We start from the raw sequence: 20,899 nt of genomic DNA, 5'->3' as shown, positions 1-20,899 counted from the left end.
TGAGGCCATTTGAGCCTGCTCCGCCATTCAATACAATCATGGCTGATCTCCCTTAATTCCACCTTCCTGCACTATCCCTAAGGAACACCTAGGGAGGGGTGGTGGTGTGAGGGAGAACCATTTTCGGGAGGTTACAAAAGATAGGGAGGGACAAGGCCACAAAAGGATTTATATACAAAAATAGGAATTTTAAACTGGAGATGTTGCAGAACCATAAGCCAATATAGGTTGACAAGGACAGGTATGATGGGCCAGTAGGACTTGGTGCTGGATAGGATATGGGCACCAGAGATTTTATCTGAGCTCAAGCTCTTGGGAGGGCAGATGTTGGGAGGTCAGGAGAGCATTCAAATAGTCAGGCCTGCAGGTGACAAAAGCATGGATGAGGATGGCTGAGGCAAGGGTGGAGGAGGGTGATATTAAGTGGTGGCCTTTGCAATGGAGGTGGATATGGGGTCATCAGCACAGCTTGGCGTCAAGATTATGAACAGGCTTATTCAGCCCATGACAGCACAGGGGATGCATTCAGTGATGAGGGGATGATAAATATGGGTCCCAATGGCAACGAACAATGTCTACTCCCGATTTCTTCACTCCTCAAACTCTGGCAGCGTCTCTAAACCTGTCTTTGACTACACCTCTGCTGACCTACCCAAAAATCCAATTCATGTTCAACAGCTGCCTCTTGAACCATTTCAGTGCAGTAAAGCTTCAAACTATTGTAATGATTGGTGGTTCTCAATTGTTTAAAAAAAAAGAAAGGTTAGTGAGCAAGTCTGTACTTGTGGACCAGGAACATGACTCCTGAAGCTGTATTGTTCCGTGTGGCAGGCCGAGGACATTATTATTGACACGGTCATCATTATATCATAAGGGTTAGGTTGGCTATGGAAAAGGACAAGGAACAATATAGAATAAAATTAACTAACTGGGGGAAAGCTAACTTCAATGGGGTATAAGAATGGATCTGGGCTGAATAAATTGGAATCAAAGGTTGGCAAGAAAACAAAACGGTAGCTGAAGAATGGGGTACCTTCAAAGAGGAGATAATTCAGGCAGAGTCAAGGTATATTCCCTCCAAGGGGAAAGGTAGGGCAAAAAAATCCAGAGCTACCTGGATGACAAAAAATAGAGAGATGAAGATGAAGAAGAAAAAGTGTGCTAATGACAGATGTCAGGCAGATAATACAATGGAGAACCAGGCTGAATACAGAAAACTGAGAGGGGAAGCAAAAAAGCAAATAAGAGAAGCACAGAGAGAATGAAGAGACTGGCATCTAACATAAAAGGGAATTCCAAAGTTTTCTACCGGCATATAAATAGTAAAGGGGCAGTAAAAGATGGAATAGGGCCCAAAAGGGGGATTTACACATGGAGGGCAGGGGGAATAGCTGAGGTATTAAAAGAATACTTTGCATCTGTCTTTACCAAGGAAGAAGATGCTACCCAGGCCATGGTGAAATAGTTGGTAACTAATACATAAGGAGGATTTAAAATTGATGGAGGTATTCGATAGGTTATTTACCCATTTAAAGTGGATAAATCACCAGGGTCAGATCAGATGCACTCAAGGATACAGAGGGAAGTGAGAGTGGAAATTGCGGAGGCAGTGGCCATAATTTTCCAGTCTTCTTTAGACTCAGTGGTGCCAGGAGGAACTGGAGAATTACAAATGTTACAAGCTTGTCCAAAAAAGGATGTAAATCGAAGTCCAGCAACTACAGGCCAGTTAGTTTACCCTCAGTGGTGGGGAAACTTAAAGAAAAAAATAATGCGGGACAAAACTAAGTCACATGGACAAATGCATTTAATTAAGGAAAGCCAGCATGGATTGCTTAATGGAGAATCGTGTTTAATTAACTTTCTGGAGCTTTTTGAAGTGGTAACAGAGGCTTGATGATGGCAATGCTGTTTACCTGGTGTGCATAGACTTCCAAAAGGCATTTGATACAGTGCCAAACAGACTTGTGAGCAAAGTTATAGCTCATGGAATAAAAGGGGCAGTAGCAACATGGATATGAAATTGGCTGAGTGATAGGAAACAAAGAGTAGTGGTTAATGGATGTTTCTCGGGCTGGCGGAAGGTACGTAGTGGAGATCACCAAGGATCAGTGTTGGGACACTTGCTCTTCCTGATATATATTTATGACCTAGACCTTGGTATACCAGGCACAATTTCAAAATTTATGATACGAAACTTGGAAGCATTGTGAACTGTGGGGAGGATAGTATAGAAATTCAAAAAGGACATAGACAGGCTGGTGGAATAGGCGGACAAGTGGCAGATGAAGTTCAATGCAGAGAAATGTACAGTGACTCATTTTGGTAGTCAGAGTGTGGGGAGACAATACAAAATAAAGGGTACAAGTCTAAAGTGAGGGCAGGAACAGAGCGACCTTGGTATATATGAGCTTAAGTTATTAAAGGTGGCAGGACAGGTTGAGAGTGGTTAATAAAGTATACAGTATCCTAGCCTTCATTAACAGGGGCATAGAGTACAAGAGCAAGGAGGTTATGTTAAACTTGCATAAGACACTAGTTTGGCCTCAGCTGGAACACGCTCAGGGCACTGCATTTAAAGAAAGATGTGAAGGCATTGGAGAGAGTGCAGAAAAGATTCATGAGAATGGTTCCAGGGATGACAAACTTCATTTACGAAGATAGACTGGATAAGTTGGGACTGTTTTCCCTAAAGAGAAGGCTGAGAGGTGATTTGATAGAGGTATTCAAAATCATGAGGGGACTGGACAGAGTAGATGGAGAGAAACTGTTCCCACTCATGAAAGGATCGAGAACGAGGGGGCGCAGATTTTAAGCTAATTGGTAAAAGCAGCAATGGCAATACGAGGAAAAACCTTTCCACTGAACAAGAAGTTAGGATCTGGAACACACTGCTGGAGACATTAGTGGAGACAGGTTCAATTGAGGCATTCGAAAGGGAATTAGATAACAACATGAAAAGGAAGAATGTACAGGGGCTTGGGGAGAAGGCAGGGGAATGGCACTAAGTGAATTGCTCACTCAGAGAGCTGGTGCAGACACAATGGGCTGAATGGCCTCCTCTGTGTTGTAATTATTCTGAGATTACAAGACACGAGTCCACAGTGCACCTGCACCACCTTCTGCCATAGGGAATGCACTGCAGGAAGACAGGGGAAATTCCCTTTTGGCTTGTTTCGTAATTCAGACACAATGCTTGCATATAATGCATCTAATGAAAAGTTCCCACCTAAAACATTAACCCTTTCTGCTCTAGGATGCTGTGTGACTCGAAAAGTCCAGAAAAAAGTCAGTCATTTACAGCATAGGAGGCCATTCGACCCATCCAGTCCATGCTGGCTCTCCGCAGAGCTATGCAGTCAGTCCCAATCCCTGGCTTGATCACCACAGCCCTGCAAGCCTATTTCTCTCAGGTGGCCATTCAACTGCCTCTTGAAGTCACGGATCATCTCTGCTTCCACCACCCTTGTGCACATCGAGTTCCAGGTCATTATCACCTGCTGCATTACAAAGAGCTCCCTTATATTCCCCCTGCGTCTTTTGCCCAAAACTTTCAAACTCCGATTTGCTTTTCCCCCTTTTGCCTTCTGCATTCAAAAGCTCCGAGGCAGACTTACACCGGGAAAGACTTTTGGCGAACCTACCATCTGTGCAATCCCTCGGTTGGTGAGAATGTAGCGGGCGTGGATCAGTCCATACAGCATCTCAGCAGCCTGCTCGATCAGGTCACTCTGGTTTGGATTGTCCTCCAGCTCCTCATCTGGTAACGACAACATTGAAATGTCAGGCAACACCACACTAACACAGCACACCTCTCCAAAGAAAACAATTCTCCACTAGCAAAGTGGTGCAGGATGGAGAAAAAGATTTACATTTCATCCACCTGGTTTTGATAAATATTTAGTTCTTAAAATCATGGAAATAGAGTTCACAACCTTTAATCTGTCAGTAAGAAACATACTCATCAGGAAAGACTGAACAGGTGGGGCTTTTTCCTGTTGAAAAGCAAAGGCTAAAGGCTGATCTGATAGAGGTCTTTAAAATTATAGAACAGTTCGACAGGGTAGAGAAGATGCTTCAACTTGTGGGGGAGACCAAAACCCTATTGCCAAAAACATAAGATAGTCACTAACCAATCCAATAGGGAATTAAAGATAAACGTCTTTACCTAGAGTGTGGAGAGAACACGGAACAAGGCATGGTTGAGACAAACACAGACTGATTAATGGCGAAGCTAGATAAACAAGAGGGAGAAAGGAATGGAAGGATATATCAATAGGGTGGAGGTGAGGTGGCTTGTAGACAGCATAAACACGGGCATGGACCAGTTAAGTTGAATGGCCGATTTCTGTGCTGTTAAATTCTAGGAACTGAGAGATACACTCCCAATAGGATGGTTAAAATTCTGTCCCTCCAAATTTGGGGAGGGGAGCAGTGTCTGTGGAGAACATTTAGAGATGTACACCAGGGTGAATGAAATGAATGGATGGCTGGAATTAAGAGCCTCACACAGCAAGTGTACTGCTTTAAGGCAGTCAATTTTTGCTACACGCACTGATATAAGCTGCAGATTCAGGGCACATCCTCAAATATTTCACTCACTAACAAAATGTTAGTGCGAACTCTGTGCAGGTTTGCAGCCGCAGCTGAATCTTCATTCACCGAGCATGGTAAAAGATGCTTGTTACTTCCTAAAGTGTAGAATTCACTGCGGAATTTGGTCTTTCAGGTTTCCACACACCAAGGACAGCACAAACTGTTGGAACACACGTGTCACACAGGAATACTAGGATTTTTGAAACTGATTCATGCAGAGTGAGCGTTGCAGGCAAGGCCAGCATTTATTGCCCAGCAGCTGCTTCTTGAATTGATGCAGTGCTTGTGGTGTAGGTACACCCATAGTGCCGTTAGGGAGGGAGTTGCAGGATTCTGAACCAGCGACGATGAAGGAACGGCAATAGTAATTCCAAGTCAGGATGGTGTGCGACTCAGAGGGGAACGTGCAGGTTGTGCTGCTCCCATGTGCCTGCTCCCCTTGTTCTTCTAGAAGGTAGAGATCATGGATTTGGAAGGTTCTGTCGAAGGAGCCTTGGCTAGTCGCAGCAGTTAATTTCATACATGGTACACACCACTGCCACTGTGCAGCAGTGGTAGAGGAAGTGAATGCTTAAGGTGGTAGATGAGATGTCAATCAAGCGGGCTGCTTTGTCCTGGATGGTGTCGAGCTTCACCCATCCAGGCAAGTGGAGAGTATTGCATTACACCCCTGACTTGTATCTTGCAGATGGCGGGCAGGCTTTGGGGAGACAGGAGGGGAGTTACTCGCCGCAAAATTCCCAGCCTCTGACCTGGTCTTGAAGCCACAGTATTTATATGGCTGGGTTCAGTTTATTGTAAACCCCATGATGTTGATAGGAAGGCAAAGGACTCAGTGTCATAAACATTAGCTGGTCATTACAAAAATCCTAGACTCAGCATCACAACGTCATGGGTTCAAGTCCTCACTGCAGAGACTTGAGCCCAGAATCTACTGATGCTCCAATGCAGCACTGTCGGAAGAGCCCTGCACTGCCGGCGACGCCCTCATTAAGTTGAGATGTTAAAACCGAAGGCCCGCTTGCGCTTTCAGGTGGATGTAAAAAGACCCCAGGACGCTATTGTGAAGAGCAGCCTGGAGTCCTGGCTAATATTTATCCCTAAATCAACAGAATATGGACATTATCATATTGCTGTTTGTGGGAGCTCACTGTGCACAAACTGGCTGCACTGTTTCCTACATTACAAGTGTGTCTACACTTCAACAAAATGCTTCATTGGATGTGAAGTGCTTTGGGATGTCTGAGATCGAGAAAGTATAAATGACAGTCCTTCCTTGATACCATCTCTCCGCATACCACCGCCTTCCTGAGCGAGTCACTGTGGGGAACTGCCAAGCAAATACCAGCTGCTCTTCCACACAGTGAAGGAGGAGGTGGTACAGTCAGCCTCTCATGCCCTGGCGCCTCTTGCCGACTGCACAGTTTCCCATGAAGCACAGAAGGCAGGGATCCTGCACAAAACAAGCTGAGTTGCAAGAGCCTGTTGGTCCGAAATGCTGTTCTTCAGTCAGCAAAGCACAGGCCAGATGGCCGTGACAGCAGCTTGACCGAGGAAGCACAACAGAACAAAAAAAAGACAAACCACACTGCAGTAGGAAACACTGACTGATACGACACAAGTTGGCAGACTTTGCATCAGGGGTTTTGAGCTCGGAAAAAATTACCCACAGTAAAATAGATGAACATGCCAGTTTTTCATCTTTGGGAAATGGTTTCAAATCCATGCCCAGACTGGCAAGATGAATACTCCTTCTGGCTGCATTCGGCCAAAGGAAATTTGTTCCGACAGTTTTAATCCAAATCCAAGTGGGCACAGGTCCATGTCACAAAGCCACGCTTAGTTCTGCTCCAAGTTGGTGATCTCATGCAGAAGGAGAATTGGAAAATGTTACAATGGTACAAGTTGGCTGTGTCTGGAGTTCGGAGCTGAGGCATATTGTAGCTAATAGCACCACCTTCTGGTAGAAGAACTGCACTGGAAAAATTCTCCCTCTCGAAGCTCCCAGCTTGATGGGGGAAAACCTGGAAACAGCACAGATTATTTGAAAAAAAAAAAGAGTCCAACCCAAAACACTAACGCACCTTTTACTTGCCTGTGCTGTACTTAACTTTGGGGAGTGCTTGTCGTGACACTTGGCAAAGAAAGGATGGGCTTTCCTTCCACACCTTAGTCAACGTGTCTTAACCCCAACTTCACCTATGTGGGGAGGTCCCCAAAGGCATGAGGTGTGTCTGTGTGTGTGTGGGGAGGAGGGGGGGGGGGGGGATGGATTCACACTGAAACCCAGCTCTAACAACATCATGCCGAATACACACACCTAGAGCTGAAGCAGCAACATGCATCTGTGGGGAGTGGTGCAGGGGTGGGGCAGCCAGAGTGACAGGGCAGCTGGGCTGCAAATGACCACCGGGAGCACGTCAAGCAACACAGACCCAACATCGAGACATCACTGCCAGCGTTATAACATACCAGGCTCAAGGTCAAGAATCATGTCCAATGCTTGACGATAATGAGGCACCTGCTCATTCAGTCCAGTCAGATTGAACTTGTCTTGAATATAATCTTCATCAACCTAGAGAAACACAGATAAACAGACACATGGGAGGGTGCAAAACATCATCCACAGCTACTAAATGAACAACCTCACACCAACTCAACATACAACTCCAGTAAATATAATCAACCTAAATATTTGGTCAAACACAAGAATATGTTGAGATATGGGATGCTGAGTCGGTGGGGGTGGGGTGTGGAAATGGAGAAAGCAACCACTTACAGCTTTACCATAAGCTGCAGGAGACAAGAAAGTGACCTCTGACTTAAACCCGAAGCAAAGACTGCCACTCTCCAGTCGATTGTTAATCTGGTGGGACTAATTCACTGTTCAGCGATTAAACCCTCTTACTGCTCTGCAGCAGCGAGCCTTCTCTTTGAGACATTCAAACTGGCAAGGGAAACCAGGTTAGTTTTGTTTGGAAAAGAGGAAAGAAAGTTTGAGGTGCCCCCAAGTGAAGCTAAAGATTACAAACAGATTTAACAACAGCCTGGACAAATCTTGTTGGCCTGCAAGGATTGGAAGTTTGCCCCCCCCCTCCCCTCCCCTCCCCTCCCCCCCCCCCCGTTTGGGTGAATTAGGCAGCGCACATTTTTGTACAGGACTTCCTGAGGCAAATCAGCACAAAAAAAAACAAACGCATTTCTGCAGTTTAAGTGTCAGTTTGCAACATAGGATCAGGCCATTCAGCCCCCTTGATCCAAAACTTAACTAAATTCACCTGCCTTGATTCTGCAGCCTTTAACACCCTTGCCTAATGAAAATCAATCAATCTCAGACTTGAAACTTTCAACTGACTCTCAGCCTCAACAGATTTTTTTTTTTTTTTTTTTGGAGTGCCAGATTCCCACATCCTGCGTGTGAAACAGCACTTCTTGCTATCACCCCTGAATGGCCTAGCTCTAATTTGAAGGAGATTCCCCTCCTACCCAAGGAAATAATTTCACTCTTACTTACCCTATCAAATCTTAAACACCTCAATCAGATGATCAATTAATGTTAAGTACTCAAGGAAAACAAATGCAGTCTATGACTGTCCTTAGAATTTAACCCTTTAGCACAGGCCAATTTGAGCAACATTGACACAGATATGCGTGGTTATTCACCTTCAGTCCCAAAGTAAAGAGACAGAGCATAAGAACTTGGAGAAGGAGCAGACCATATGGCCCCTTGAGCCATCTTCTCCATTCAATACAATCTCTGGCCTCAACTCCATTTTCCCCATCCACTCCCCACATCTCTTGGTTCTCAGAGATCAAAAATCTATTCATCCCAGTCTTGAATATACTCAACATTGGAGCATCCACAATCCTCAGACAATTCCACTAATTCACAACCTTCCGAGTGAAGAACTTTCTCATCTCAGTTCAAAATGATCAGCCATGTATCCTGAGGCTGGACCCGTGTTCCAGATTCCCCAGCCGGGGAAAAACAAACTCTCAGTCTCTACCCTGTCAGGCCCTTTCATAATTTTGAATGTTTCAATGGAATCACCTCTCATTCTGCTAAATGCCAGAGAGTATAGGCTCAATTCAGTTAGCCTATCACAGGACAACCTTCTCATCCCAGGAACCAATCTAATGAACCTCAGGTGGACCACCTCCAAGGCAAGTATAACATACAAACATACAAATTAGGAGAAGTAGGCCACTCAGCCCCTCAAGCCTGCTCTGCCATTCAATAAGATCATGACTGATCTGTTTGTGTTTTGAATTTCACACTCCCATCTACCACTGACAACTCTTGATTTCCTTGCCTAACAAGAATCCATCTACCTCCGTCTTAAAAATATTCACCACCTTTTGAGGGCAGTGTTCCAAAGTCGCACAACCCTCAGAGAAATACTTTCTTCTCATCTCGGTCCTAAAAAGGCAATCTCCAATTTTAAAACAGTGCCCCCTAGTTCTGGACACACCCACAAGAGGAAACATCCTTTGTCAAGACCATTCAGGATCTTATAAACTTCAATCAAGCCTCCCCTCACTCTTCTAAACTCCAGTGAAATCAAGCCCAGTCTGTCCAACCTTTCCTCAAGACAACCCGCTCATTCCAGGTATCAATCTAGTAAACCGCCTCTGAACCGCCTCCAACACATTTACATCCTTCCTTAAGATATGGAGACCAAAACTGCAGAGTATTCCAGGTGTGATCTCACCAAAGCCCAGTACAATTGTAGCAAGACTTCGTTATTCCTGTACTCCAATCCCCTTGCAATAAAGGCCAACATGCCATTTGCCATCCTAATTGCTTGCTGTACCAGCACACTAACTTTTTGCATTCCTTGTACAAGTACACCAAAGACCCTCTGAACAACATTTACAAGTTGCACACCATTTAAACAATATTCTGCTTTTCTATTCTTACTACCAAAGTGAATAACCCTTCACCTCCCCACATCATAGCACGTCACCTTGTTACCCACTCATTTAACCAGCCTATATCTCTTTTCAGCCTGTGTTCTCCTCACAACTTGCATTCCCACCTAGCTTTATAATCACCAGCGAACTTAGATACATAACTATTTGTCTCTTCTTCTAAGTAACTAATATAGATTCTAAGTAGCTGAGGCTCCACCACTGATCCGTGTGGCACTCCACTAGTCACAGCCTGCCAACTTGAAAATGCCCCGTTTATCCCTATTCTGATACCTGTCCATTAATAATCCTCTATCCATGCCAATATATTACCCTAACTCCATGAGCCCTTATCTTGCGTATTAACCTCTAGTGCAGCACTTTATCAAATGCCTTGTGGAAATTCAAGTACATTACATCTACTGGCTGCCCTTTATCTACCCTAATAACATTTTTTTTAAAAACGACTGTACTTTTGTAAAAGCATAGTGACTTTGAATGAGAAGAGGCAATATAAAATAAAGGATACAATTTTCAAAGGGATGCAGCAGCAAAGGGACCTAGGTGCACAAATCATTGAGCAGGCTGAGAAAATGGTTAATAAAGCATATGAGATCCTGGGCTTTATAACTAGAGGCGTAGAGTACAAAGGCGAGGTGGTTATGATGAACCTTTATGAAACAATGGTGCAGCCTCCACTGGAGTATAGTGTCCAATTCTGGGCACTACACTTTAGGAAGGATGTGAAATCATTAGGCAGGGTGCAGAAAAGATGCACGAGAATAGTTCCAAGATGAGAGACTTCAGTTACGAGGATAGAATGGAGGAGCTCTGGTTGGCAAGATATAACTAGTGGGGCGCCACAGGATTTGGTCCTCGGGCCCCAACTATTTACGATCTATATTAATGACTTGGATGCAGGGATACAAGGTACTATAGCCAAATTTTCAGATGACACTAAAATAGGTGGGATAGTAAGTTGCAATAAAGAAAGAAGATAATTACAAATGGATATGGACAAGTTAGGTGAATGGGCCATAATTTGGCAAATGGAGTTTAATGTGGATAAGTAAGAGGTTATCCATTTTGGTCAGAAGAATAGAAAGGCAAATTATCTAAATGGAGAGAAACTTCAGAGTCCTTCAGTACAGAGGGATCTGGGTGTCCTCGTGCATGAATCGCAAAAAACTAGTTTGCAGGTGCAGCAGGTAATAAGGAAGGCAAGTGGAATTTTGTCATTTATTGCTAAAGCAATAGAGTATAAAAGTAGGGAAGTGCTGCTGAAACTGTACAAGGCATTAGTGAGACCACACCTGGAGTACTGCGTACAGTTTTGGTCCCCTTACTTGGAGGGATATAGTTGCACTGGAGGCAGTTCAGAGGAGGTTCACTAGATTGATTCCAGAGATGGGGGGGGGGGGGGCTTGTCTTATGAAGAGAGATTGAGCAGTTTAGGCCTTTACTCTCTAGAGTTTAGAAGAATGAGAGGAGATCTAATTGAGGTATACAAGATGATTAAGGGGATCGACAAAGTAGACGTAGAGAGGATGTTTCCTCTGGTGCGGCAATCTAGAACGAGAGGTCATAGTTTTAGGATAAGGGGTAGCAGATTTAAAACAGAGATGAGGAGAAATTACTTCTCTCAAAGGGTCATGAGTCTGTGGAATTCAACACCCCAGAGTGCAGTGGATGTCGGGACATTGAGTAGATTTGAGGAAATAGACAGATTTTTTAATTAGTAATGGGTTGAAGGGTTATGGGTAACGGGCAGGAAAGTGGAGTTGAGGCAGAGATGAGATCAGCCACGATCGTATTGAATGGCGGAGCAGGCTCAAGGGGCTGAATTGCCGACTCCTGCTCCTAGTTCATATGTTCTTAAGTCATGAGGGGTCTGGACATAGGGAGAGCTGCTCCCATTGGCGGAAGGGTCGGGAGCTGGAGGACACCGACTGAAGGTGACTGGCAAAAGAAGCAAAGGTGACATAAGGAAAAACTTTTTACACAGCGAGTGGTGAGAATGTGGTGGAGGCAGATTCAATCGTTGTTTTCAAAAAACAATTGGATAATTATCTGTAGGAAAAAATTGGCAGGGCTACAGGGAAAAGGCGAGGGAGTAGGACTGCATGAGTTGCTCTTGCAGAGAGCCGGCACGGACAGAACAGGCCGAATAGCCTCCTTCTGTGCTGTAACCATTCTATAATACTAAGACTTTGAAAAAAAAATTTGTTCATGGATGTGAGCGGCACCTCTGCCTAATTTCCCTTAAGGTGGTGGCGAGCTGTTTTGTTGAACCACTATAGTCCATCTGGTGCGGGAAACCCACAGTGCTGTTAAGGAGGGAGTTCCAGGAATTTGATCTGGCAACAGCAAAGGAACAGGGATATAGCTCCGAGCCATGACAGTGAGAGATTTGTAGGGGAACCTGCAGGTGGTGGGGCTCCCATGCGTCTGCTGTCCTTGTCCTTCTAGGTGGAAGAGCTCACGGGTATGGAAGGTTGAAGGAGGTGTGGTGAGTTGCTACTTGTATATATGGTACACACTGCTGCCACTGTCAGTTGGTGTTGGAAAGAGTGAATGGGGTACCAATCAAGGGAGCTGCTTTGTCCTGGATGTTGTTGAGCTTAAAGTGTTGTTGGAGCTGCACCCATCCAGGCAAGTGGAGAGTATTCCTTCACACTCCTGACTTGTGCCTTACAGATGATGGACAGGCTTTGGGGAGCCAAGAGGTGAATTACTTGCTGCACAATTCCCAGCTTCTAATCTGCTCTTGTAGCCACAGCATTTATGTGGCTGCTTCAGGTCTATTTCTGGTCAATGGTGACCCCCAGGATGTTAATAGTGGGGGATTGAGCAATGGTAATGCCATTGAACATCAAGGGGTGATGGTTAGATGCTGTCTTGTTGGAGATAGTCATTTTGTGCCACACAAGTGCCAGGCATGTACCTTGCCATTTATCAGCCCAAGCCTGAATGTTTTCCAGGTCTTGCTGCATATGGACACTGGCTGCTTCAGTATCTGAGGAGCTGCGAATGTACAATCTTCAGTACCAACCAGCAGCAAACAGCCCCACTTCTGACCTTATGATGGAGGGAAGGTCATTGATGAAGCAGATGAAGATGGTCGGGCCTAGGGCATTATCTTCAAGAACTCCTGGGGCTGAGATGACTGGCCTCCAACAACCATCTTCCGCTGTGCTAGGTATGACTCCAACCAGTGGAGAATTACCCCCCGATTCCCACTGAGTTCAATTTTGCTAGGGCTCCTTGAAGCCACATTCCATCAAATGCTGCCTTGATATCAAGGGCAATCACTCTCGCCTCTAGAGTTCAGCTCTTTTGTCTATGTTTGGACCAAGGCTGCAATGAGGTCAGGAGCCGAATGGCCCTGACAGAATCCAAACTGAGCATCGGTGAGCAGGTGGTTGCTCTTTTAAGTGGCACTTGATAGCATTGTCTACGACACCTTCCATCACTTTGATCAAGAGTAGATTGGGGGGGGGGGGTTAACTGGTCGGATTGGATTTGTCCTTTTTGTCGGGTAAATGCCAGTGTTGTAGCTATACTGGATCAGCTTGGCAAGGGGCGCAGGTAGTTCTGCGCACGTCTTTAGTACGACAGCTGGGATGTTATTAGCACCCAGACTTAGCAATATCCAGTGCCTTCAGCTGTTTCTAGATACCAGGTGGAGTGAACCGGATTGGCTGAAGACTGGCATCTGTGATGCCGGAGACGTCAGGAGGTGGCGGATGGATCATCCACTCGGAGCTTCTGGCTGAAGGTGGTCACAAACGCTTCAGCCTTATCTTTTGCACTGATGTGCTGGGCTCCTCCATCACTGAGAATGGAGATATTTGTGGAGCCGCCTCCTCCAGTTAGTTGTCTAATTGTCCATCACCATTCATGACTGGATGTGGCAGGACTGCAGAGCTTAAGATTTGATCCATTGATTGTTAGATCCCTTAGCTCTCTGTCTATTGCATGCTGCTTCTGCTGTTTGCCATACAAGTAGCCCTGTGTTGTAGCTTCATCAGGTTGACACCTCATTTTGAGGTATGCCCGGTGCTGCACCTGGCATGCCCTCCTGCACTCTTCATTGAACCAGGGTTGATCCCTTGGCTCGAGGGTAATGGTAGAGTGAGGGATATGCTGGGTCATGAGGTTACAGATTGTGGTTGAATACAATTCTGCTTCTGCTGATGGCCCATGACACCTCCTGGATGCCCTGTTTTGAGCTGCCACAGCGACAACAGGGAGGGAGTTCCAGGAGGTTGACCCAGTGACTATGAAGAAATGGCAATATAGTTCCGAGTTTGGATGGTGCATGGCTTAGAGGAACTTGCAGGGGGTGGCTCTCCCATGCGTCTTCTGACCTGGTTCTTCCAGGCCAGTGGTCAGCAACCTTTTGTTTTAAAACCAGAAGAACCTTTTTAAAAATTTGCTGAAAATAAAAACCACTGGGACTGCAAGACTAAAGTTCGGCATTTCGAAACCAAATACATAAATTGTCAAGTGTCTCTGGTAGAATGCATAATGTGCACAGAGTCAGAGCCATACAGCACAAATGGAGGTCATTCAGCCCATTGAGTCCATGCTGGCTCTCTGCCGAGCAATCCAATCAGTCCCACTCCCCGGCTCTATCCAATTGGCTCTAAGTTTATTTTCCTCAAGCGCTCATCCAATTTACTTTTGAAGTCAATCACCTCTGCTTCCACCACCCTCAAAGGCAGAGCGTTCTAGGTCATTACCACTCGCTACATAAAATGGTTCTTCCTCTCATTCCCTTTGCATATCTTGCTCAAAACCTTCAATCTGTGTTCCCTAGTTCTTATACCATCAGCTAACGGAAATAGCAATCGCAGGAGGTGTAATACCTGCCCATTTACCTCCTCTCTCTTCACTATCCCAGGCCCCAAACACTCCTTTTCAGGTAAAGCAACGATTTACTTGTACTTCTTTCAATGTAGTATACTGTATTCGCTGCTCACAATGTGGTCTCCTCTACATTGGGGAGACCAAACGCAGACTGGGTGACCGCTTTGCGGAACATCTCCGCTCAGTATGCAAGCAGGACCCTGAGCTTCCGGTTGCTTGCCACTTCAACACTCCCCCCTGCTCTCATGCTCACATCTCTGTCCTGGGATTGCTGCAGTGTTCCAGTGAACATCAACGCAAACTCGAGGAACAGCATCTCATCTACCGATTAGGCACATGACAGCCTGCCAGACTGAACATTGAGTTCAATAATTTCAGAGCATGACAGCCCCCCATTTTACTTTCATTTTTAGTTATTTTTTTCTTTTTTACATTTTTTACAATTTTTTTTTTTGCATTTATTTCATTTCATCTTAGTTTGTTCAGTTTGCTTACCCACTGTTTTTTTTCATGTTTGCACTTGCTGCTGTTCAATCTTCAGTCCATTAACACCTTATCTGTACTAATGCTTTGTCTTTCAACACACCATTGACATATTGTTTGCCTTTGCTCCATGACCTTTTGGTCAGCTATGTGGCCTTTTCCAATCTACACCTTCTCCTTTCTTATCTCTTGCCCCACCCCCACGTCATTCGCTTATAACCTATGACATTTCTAATATTTGTCAGTTCCGAAGAAGGGTCACTGACCCGAAACGTTAACTCTGCTTCTCTTTCCACAGATGCTGCCAGACCTGCTGAGTGGTTCCAGCATTTCTTGTTTTTATTTATAACAGCTTTTCTTTGTCTACCCTACCCAAACCGGTCACTCTTGTATACCTCTATCAAATCTTCCCTCAATCTCCTTTGCTCCATGGAGAACAACCCCAGCTTCTCCAATCCAACCTTGCAGCTAAAATCCCTCATCCCTGGAACCATTCTGCTAAACCTCCTCTGCATCCTCTTAAGGATCCTCACATCTTCTCTAAAGTGACGACCAGAACTGGATGTGGTACACTAGTTGTGGCTGAGCCATAAAGGTCATAGAGTCAGAGTGATTTATGGCACAAAAGGAGGCCATTCGGCCCATCAAGCCCATGCCGACTCTCCACAGAGCGATGCTGTCAGTCCAACTTCCTGGCTCGATCCCCGCAGCCCTGCAAGTCTCTTTCTCTCAAGTGGCCATCCAACTTCCTCTTGAAGTCATTGATTGTCTCCGCTTCCACCACCCTTGTGGGCAGAAAGTTCCAGGTCATGAAACTGACCAGACTAGTTGCTAGGGCTGTCCTTACACCCTTTCTTGAAGAAGGGTGTCACATTTGCCACTCTCCAATCCTTTGGCACCTCCCCTATATCCAGGGAAGATTGAAAGATTATGGCAAGCACTTGCGCTATCTCCACTCCCATTTCCCTTAGAATCCTGGGATGCAAGCCATCCAGACCAGGTGACTTATGCACTCTAAACAGCCTTCAGCAGCCTTTCAAGTACATCCTATAAATTTTCACCCCACCCATTACCTCTCACATCTGCGCGTCTACCGATATTTTGTCAGCACCCTCTTGCTCAGTAAACACCGATACAGAGTACCCATTAAGTATTCTAGACTTGCCCTGTGCCTTGAAACATATTACTCTCAATCCTTAATAGGCCCCACCCCAATTCTCACTACCCGCTTACTATTTACGTGCCAGTTCCTTTTACATTATAACTGCCATTCTATTAGCTTTGCCAGACGTATTTTCCTCTTCACTACCCCTCTCAAATTATTGAGTTGAATTTATGCATCAGCAGGAAAAATTATTAAATTAAAATAGACCTAACTCAAACACTTTTGATTTTTGTTTGAACTATAATTTTGTCAGTAAAGTTATCTTTAAAACAAACTATAACTTAAGATGCGTAGAATTAAGAATTATTTCGGCTATGGATTCTCAATTAAAAAAATGTTCCCAAAGCACATTAGGAATAATTTATCATCTCAGCTATAATAGAAACAATAATGGTTTCAACCATAAAACCTGCTTCTCAAGCCAAAGGTATTACCTATAATCATGGTGTTGCTACAGCAGTCAAACAGGTTTATTTTGAGCATAATGATTTTCGTTAAAATAATCATCAGAAACCACAGACTGCAGCATAATGATTAGCTTTTTATCCCCACAATAAAAATACAGCTCTTGGTCGTAACACTTCCTTGACTTAAATTTTTTTTTTTTTTGAGGCGTCTCCTGACAACGCAGAGCGATTGCCAACGTCATCAGCACCTCCGAACATTTAACAGCTTGCCAGTATGAATTCGCGCATGCGCGCACCAACATCGCCACGTAACAAGGTCAGACGTAATGAAGTCCAACTGTCACCTCACACCTCAATGGCCCCAATTGCCGCTTCTCTTCCCTGCTCCCTCCCGTGCCCATCTGCTCACCACTCCATCCTCACCGCCTGGAGAAGTGAAAGGATGGGGGGTGGGGGGGGGGGGGGGGGGGGTGGAGGGACTGGTGAGGCAGAATGGAGCAGCGAATGAAGCCAATGTCATGCGAAGGAGTGGGAAAGTGAAAGTGGCAATTGAGGCAGCGATCGTGGGATGGTGCCGGGTACTGTTTGGAGGGTGGGGGGGGGGGGGGGGGGGTGGTGGAGGCAGCAGTCACAGCCATTGAGGGGTGAGGGGGCTTGGGTTCAATTCACTTTTTGTGTCATATTGAGCAGCGCCATTTTATTACTGGCAGCTACCTAAGACATCGCAGACAGTGACATTTCTGTCACCTGAGGCTACATTTGCGCATCTGCCAGTACTGCGCCAGCTAGTGGTCATGTCAGCAAACAGACTTTTAAAAACAAAATCTGCTTTTTTCACTAACAGAATTCAACTGGAAAGGGGTGGGAGCCACAAATGAGATGTTGAAGAGCTGCATGCGACTCCGGAGACGCAGGTTGCAGACCCGTGTTCTGGTGCTGGAGGCCAAGGGTTTGAAAGTTGCTACTGAAGAATCCTCAATACATTCCAACAATTTCCCGATGACTGATATCAGGCTAACTGGTCCTGTAGTTCCCAGTTTTCTCCCACCGTTCTTTCTTGAATATTGTTACATTTGATAACTCCCAATCCGCTGGGACCGTTCTAGAATCTAGGGAATTTATAACCAGTGCATCCACCATCATAGTATCATAGAGAGTTTAAGGCACAGAAAGAGGCCATTTGGCCCATCGTATCTGTGCCGGCCGAAAAACAATCCACCTACTCTAATCCCACCTTCCAGCATTTGGCCTATAGCCCTATAGCTTACGGCACTTGAGGTGCATATCCAGACTCCTTTTGAATGAATTGAGGGTTTTTGCCTCAAATACCTTTTCAGGCAGAGAGTTCCAGACCATCACTACCCTCTGGGTGAAAAAATATTTCCTCATCTCCCCTCTAATTTTTCTACCAATCACTTTAAATCTATGCCCCCTCATCACTGACCTCTCTGCTAAGGTGACTAGACCCTTCACCTCCACTCTATCCAGGTCCCTCAAAAGTTTGTACATTTCAATCAGATCTCCCCTCAGCCTTCTCTGCTCCAAGGAGAACAACCCCAGCCTATCCAATCTTTTCTCATAGCTGCATTTTCCAGTCCCGGCAACATCCTCGTAAATCTCCTCTGTACCCTCTCTAGTGCAATTACATCCTTTCTGTAATGAGGTGACCAGAACTGCACACAGTACTCAAGTTGTGGCCTAACCAATGAGTTATACAGTTCCAGCATAACCTTCCTGTACTTGTATTTCTATCCCTCGCCTAATAAAGGAAAGGATTCCATATGCCTTCTTAACCACCTTATTGACCTGTCCTACTACCTTCAGGGATCTGTGGACATTCACTCCAAAGTCCCTCACTTCCTCTACACTTCCCAGTATTTTCCCATTAATCGTGTATTCCTTTGCCTTGTTTGACCTCTGCAGTTACCTCTTTTACAGCTCTAAGATATAGGCCATCAGGTCCTGGGGATTTGTTGGTTTTACTCCCTCAAGTTGCTACAATACTTTTTCTCTGCTGATATTAATGTAATTTCCTCACTCTTATTAGCCTCTTGGTTACCCTCTATTCTGGTATGTAATTTGTGTCTTCTACTATGAAGACAGATATAAAATATTTTTCAACATCCCTGCCATTTCTTTCATTCCCCACGAAAATTTTGTCTCTGCCAAGGGACCAATGCTTACTTGAACTACTCTCCTTTTTATAGAATTGTTAAAGCTCTTAAAATCTGATTATGTTCCAGACTCGTTGACTCTCTCATTCCATTTTTCCCTTTTTTAATCAAATTTTTGGCTGCCCTTCGCTGTTTTTGAAACACTCAGGCTTACTACTATTCTTTGCATCATTATGAGCTTCTTCTTTTAATCCAATACTATCCTTAACTTTCCTAGTTAAGCACAGATGGATCTTTCTCGCTGAGTTCTTGCTTTTTAATGCAACATATTTTTGTTGACGGCCTCCCAGCTAATCTGCAACAAGTGTCTGGCTTTTCTTTCTCCCTTCGGCACTCAACTCAAGTTGGGATGCAATTTAATGCTCATGTACTTTCCAGGAGTCACCAGCAGCTGGCAAGGGGTTAACAATGATGAGATCCTTGAGGGGAATCATAAACAAGGTTAATTGATCGTTAAGTTAACTTTGATACCCTTCGTTCCTTTGTTCATGGACGAAAACTGGCTCCCAATTCAGCAACACCTTGATTTTAAAATTTCCATTCCAGCATTCAAATGCCTCTATGGCCTTGCCCCTCCCTAACTATGCAACCTCCTCCAGCCCTACAACCCTCTGATATCAGACTTCCTCCAATTCTAGCCTCTTGTGTTCCCAATTTCCATCACCTCATCACTGGTGGCCGTGGCTTCAGCTGCCTAGACCCTAAGCTGTGGAACTCTCTCCCTAAACCACTCTGTCCTCTTTTAAAACTCAAACAGATTTTAAAACAGATTAGAGGGGAGAGGAGGAAAAACTTCACCCCGAGGGTGGTGGGTGTCTGGAATTCACTACCCGGATCAGTGGTGGAGGCAGAAACCCTCAACTCATTTTAAAGGTACCTGGACACGTACCTGAAATGCTGTAACCTGCAACGCTACAGACCAGATGCTGGAAGGTGGGATTAGATTGGACGGCTAGATTTTTCAGCCAACGGAGACACGATGGGCTAAATGGCCTCATTCTGTGCCGTAACTTTTCTCCAGTTCTATACTTAAAACCTACCTCTTTGGTCAAGCTTTTGGTCTCACGTCCCAATATCTGATGTGGCTCAGTTTCAGATTGTCGTCTAATGCTCCCATAAAGTGCCATGGGAGATTTTACTATGTTAAAAGGTGCTATATAAATGCAAGCTGTTGTTCTGAATTTTGATTGATTCATTGCTAGAGAAAAACACAGGGCACATCTGGTGGGCAGGACACAGTAAAAACAGCTAGAAAACAGTCTATCAAGTTAATTTTCTCTTATCTGACCTTGGATCAGCAATCATTTGAAATTGGCAGTGAGCAAATTCATGTTTTCTGCAGCTGAACTAAAACTGAATGTCAGCACAAAGCTTTGGGTTAAAATCAGCAAAACAATATTCAAGCAAATAAATAAAACACTAGAAGTAAATAAACGGCAACAATATTCTTCACAAAATAGAACATCGACAAAGAGTTGAGGGGCATGCCCAGCGCTTCCTGTACATGATGCTGGAGATTGAAAGTATGCTGCAGTCAACGTTGCCGTCAGTATGGAGAAATGGAATGCTCTGGGCACCAAACAGGAAACAGCAGCTTGAGCGCAGCACACCAGAACTGCATGATAGGAGGGCAGCACCATTATGCAATATATCCAGTTTAACCTTCACTTTCAGAGCAAACAAATCACGTTCATCTGGTGTTACTGCAAAATCAGATCTAGAAAACAAAACCAATTTCGACTGACTATGTTGAAAGACTGCAGTTATGCAGGTGTGATGAATCCAAGTTATTAAGACAGTCCTCAAAGGACTATCTGAACAGGCCATTCAGCCCATCAAATCTGTCCTGCCATTCAACTGGATCATGGCTGATCTGTAACTTAACTCCTTCCACTTGTCTTGGTTCTGGAACGCTTAATATCCTTGCCCAAAAACAATCAATTAATCTCAGTTTTGAGATTTCCAATTGACCCCCAGCCTCAACAGCTTTTTGGGGAGAGTGGCGCAGATTTCCACTACCCTTTGTGTGAAGAAGTGTTGCTGACATCACCCTCACCAGCCTAACTATAATTTTATTTCTGGACACCACCACCAGGGGAAATAATTCCTCTCTATCTACTCTAAAATCTTAAACACCTCAGTTAGATCAGCCCGTAATCTCCTATACTTAAGGGAACAGGAAAGGGAAGACAGTGCATTCCTGAGGAGTTAGGGAGTGCTGGCAACTCAAAAGGAATGCAATGCTGGCGCACTTTTGCACCTCAAGGGTTTGGCTCATTCTGATGAGGATT

General features: G+C 44.8%; 1 protein-coding gene across 4 annotated transcripts in view; it reads right to left on the bottom strand.

The window, feature by feature from the left end:
• csnk2b (casein kinase 2, beta polypeptide) overlaps positions 1 to 20,899 on the bottom strand; it is a 72,873-nt gene that overhangs the window by 23,021 nt on the left and 28,953 nt on the right. For all 4 annotated transcript variants that reach the window (XM_068009478.1, XM_068009479.1, XM_068009480.1 and 1 more), the window contains 2 exons: positions 7,069 to 7,171; positions 3,645 to 3,760 (listed from right to left, as the gene is read on the bottom strand). In XM_068009478.1, the coding sequence (XP_067865579.1) occupies positions 3,645 to 3,760; positions 7,069 to 7,171 (219 nt within the window). The remainder of the gene's footprint in view (positions 1 to 3,644; positions 3,761 to 7,068; positions 7,172 to 20,899) is intronic.

This window comes from Heterodontus francisci, chromosome 29 (assembly GCF_036365525.1).
Source record: "Heterodontus francisci isolate sHetFra1 chromosome 29, sHetFra1.hap1, whole genome shotgun sequence".
Taxonomy (NCBI): domain Eukaryota; kingdom Metazoa; phylum Chordata; class Chondrichthyes; order Heterodontiformes; family Heterodontidae; genus Heterodontus; species Heterodontus francisci.
Note: the sequence above shows the minus strand (reverse complement) of the source record. Positions and strands in the feature narration are given on the sequence as shown.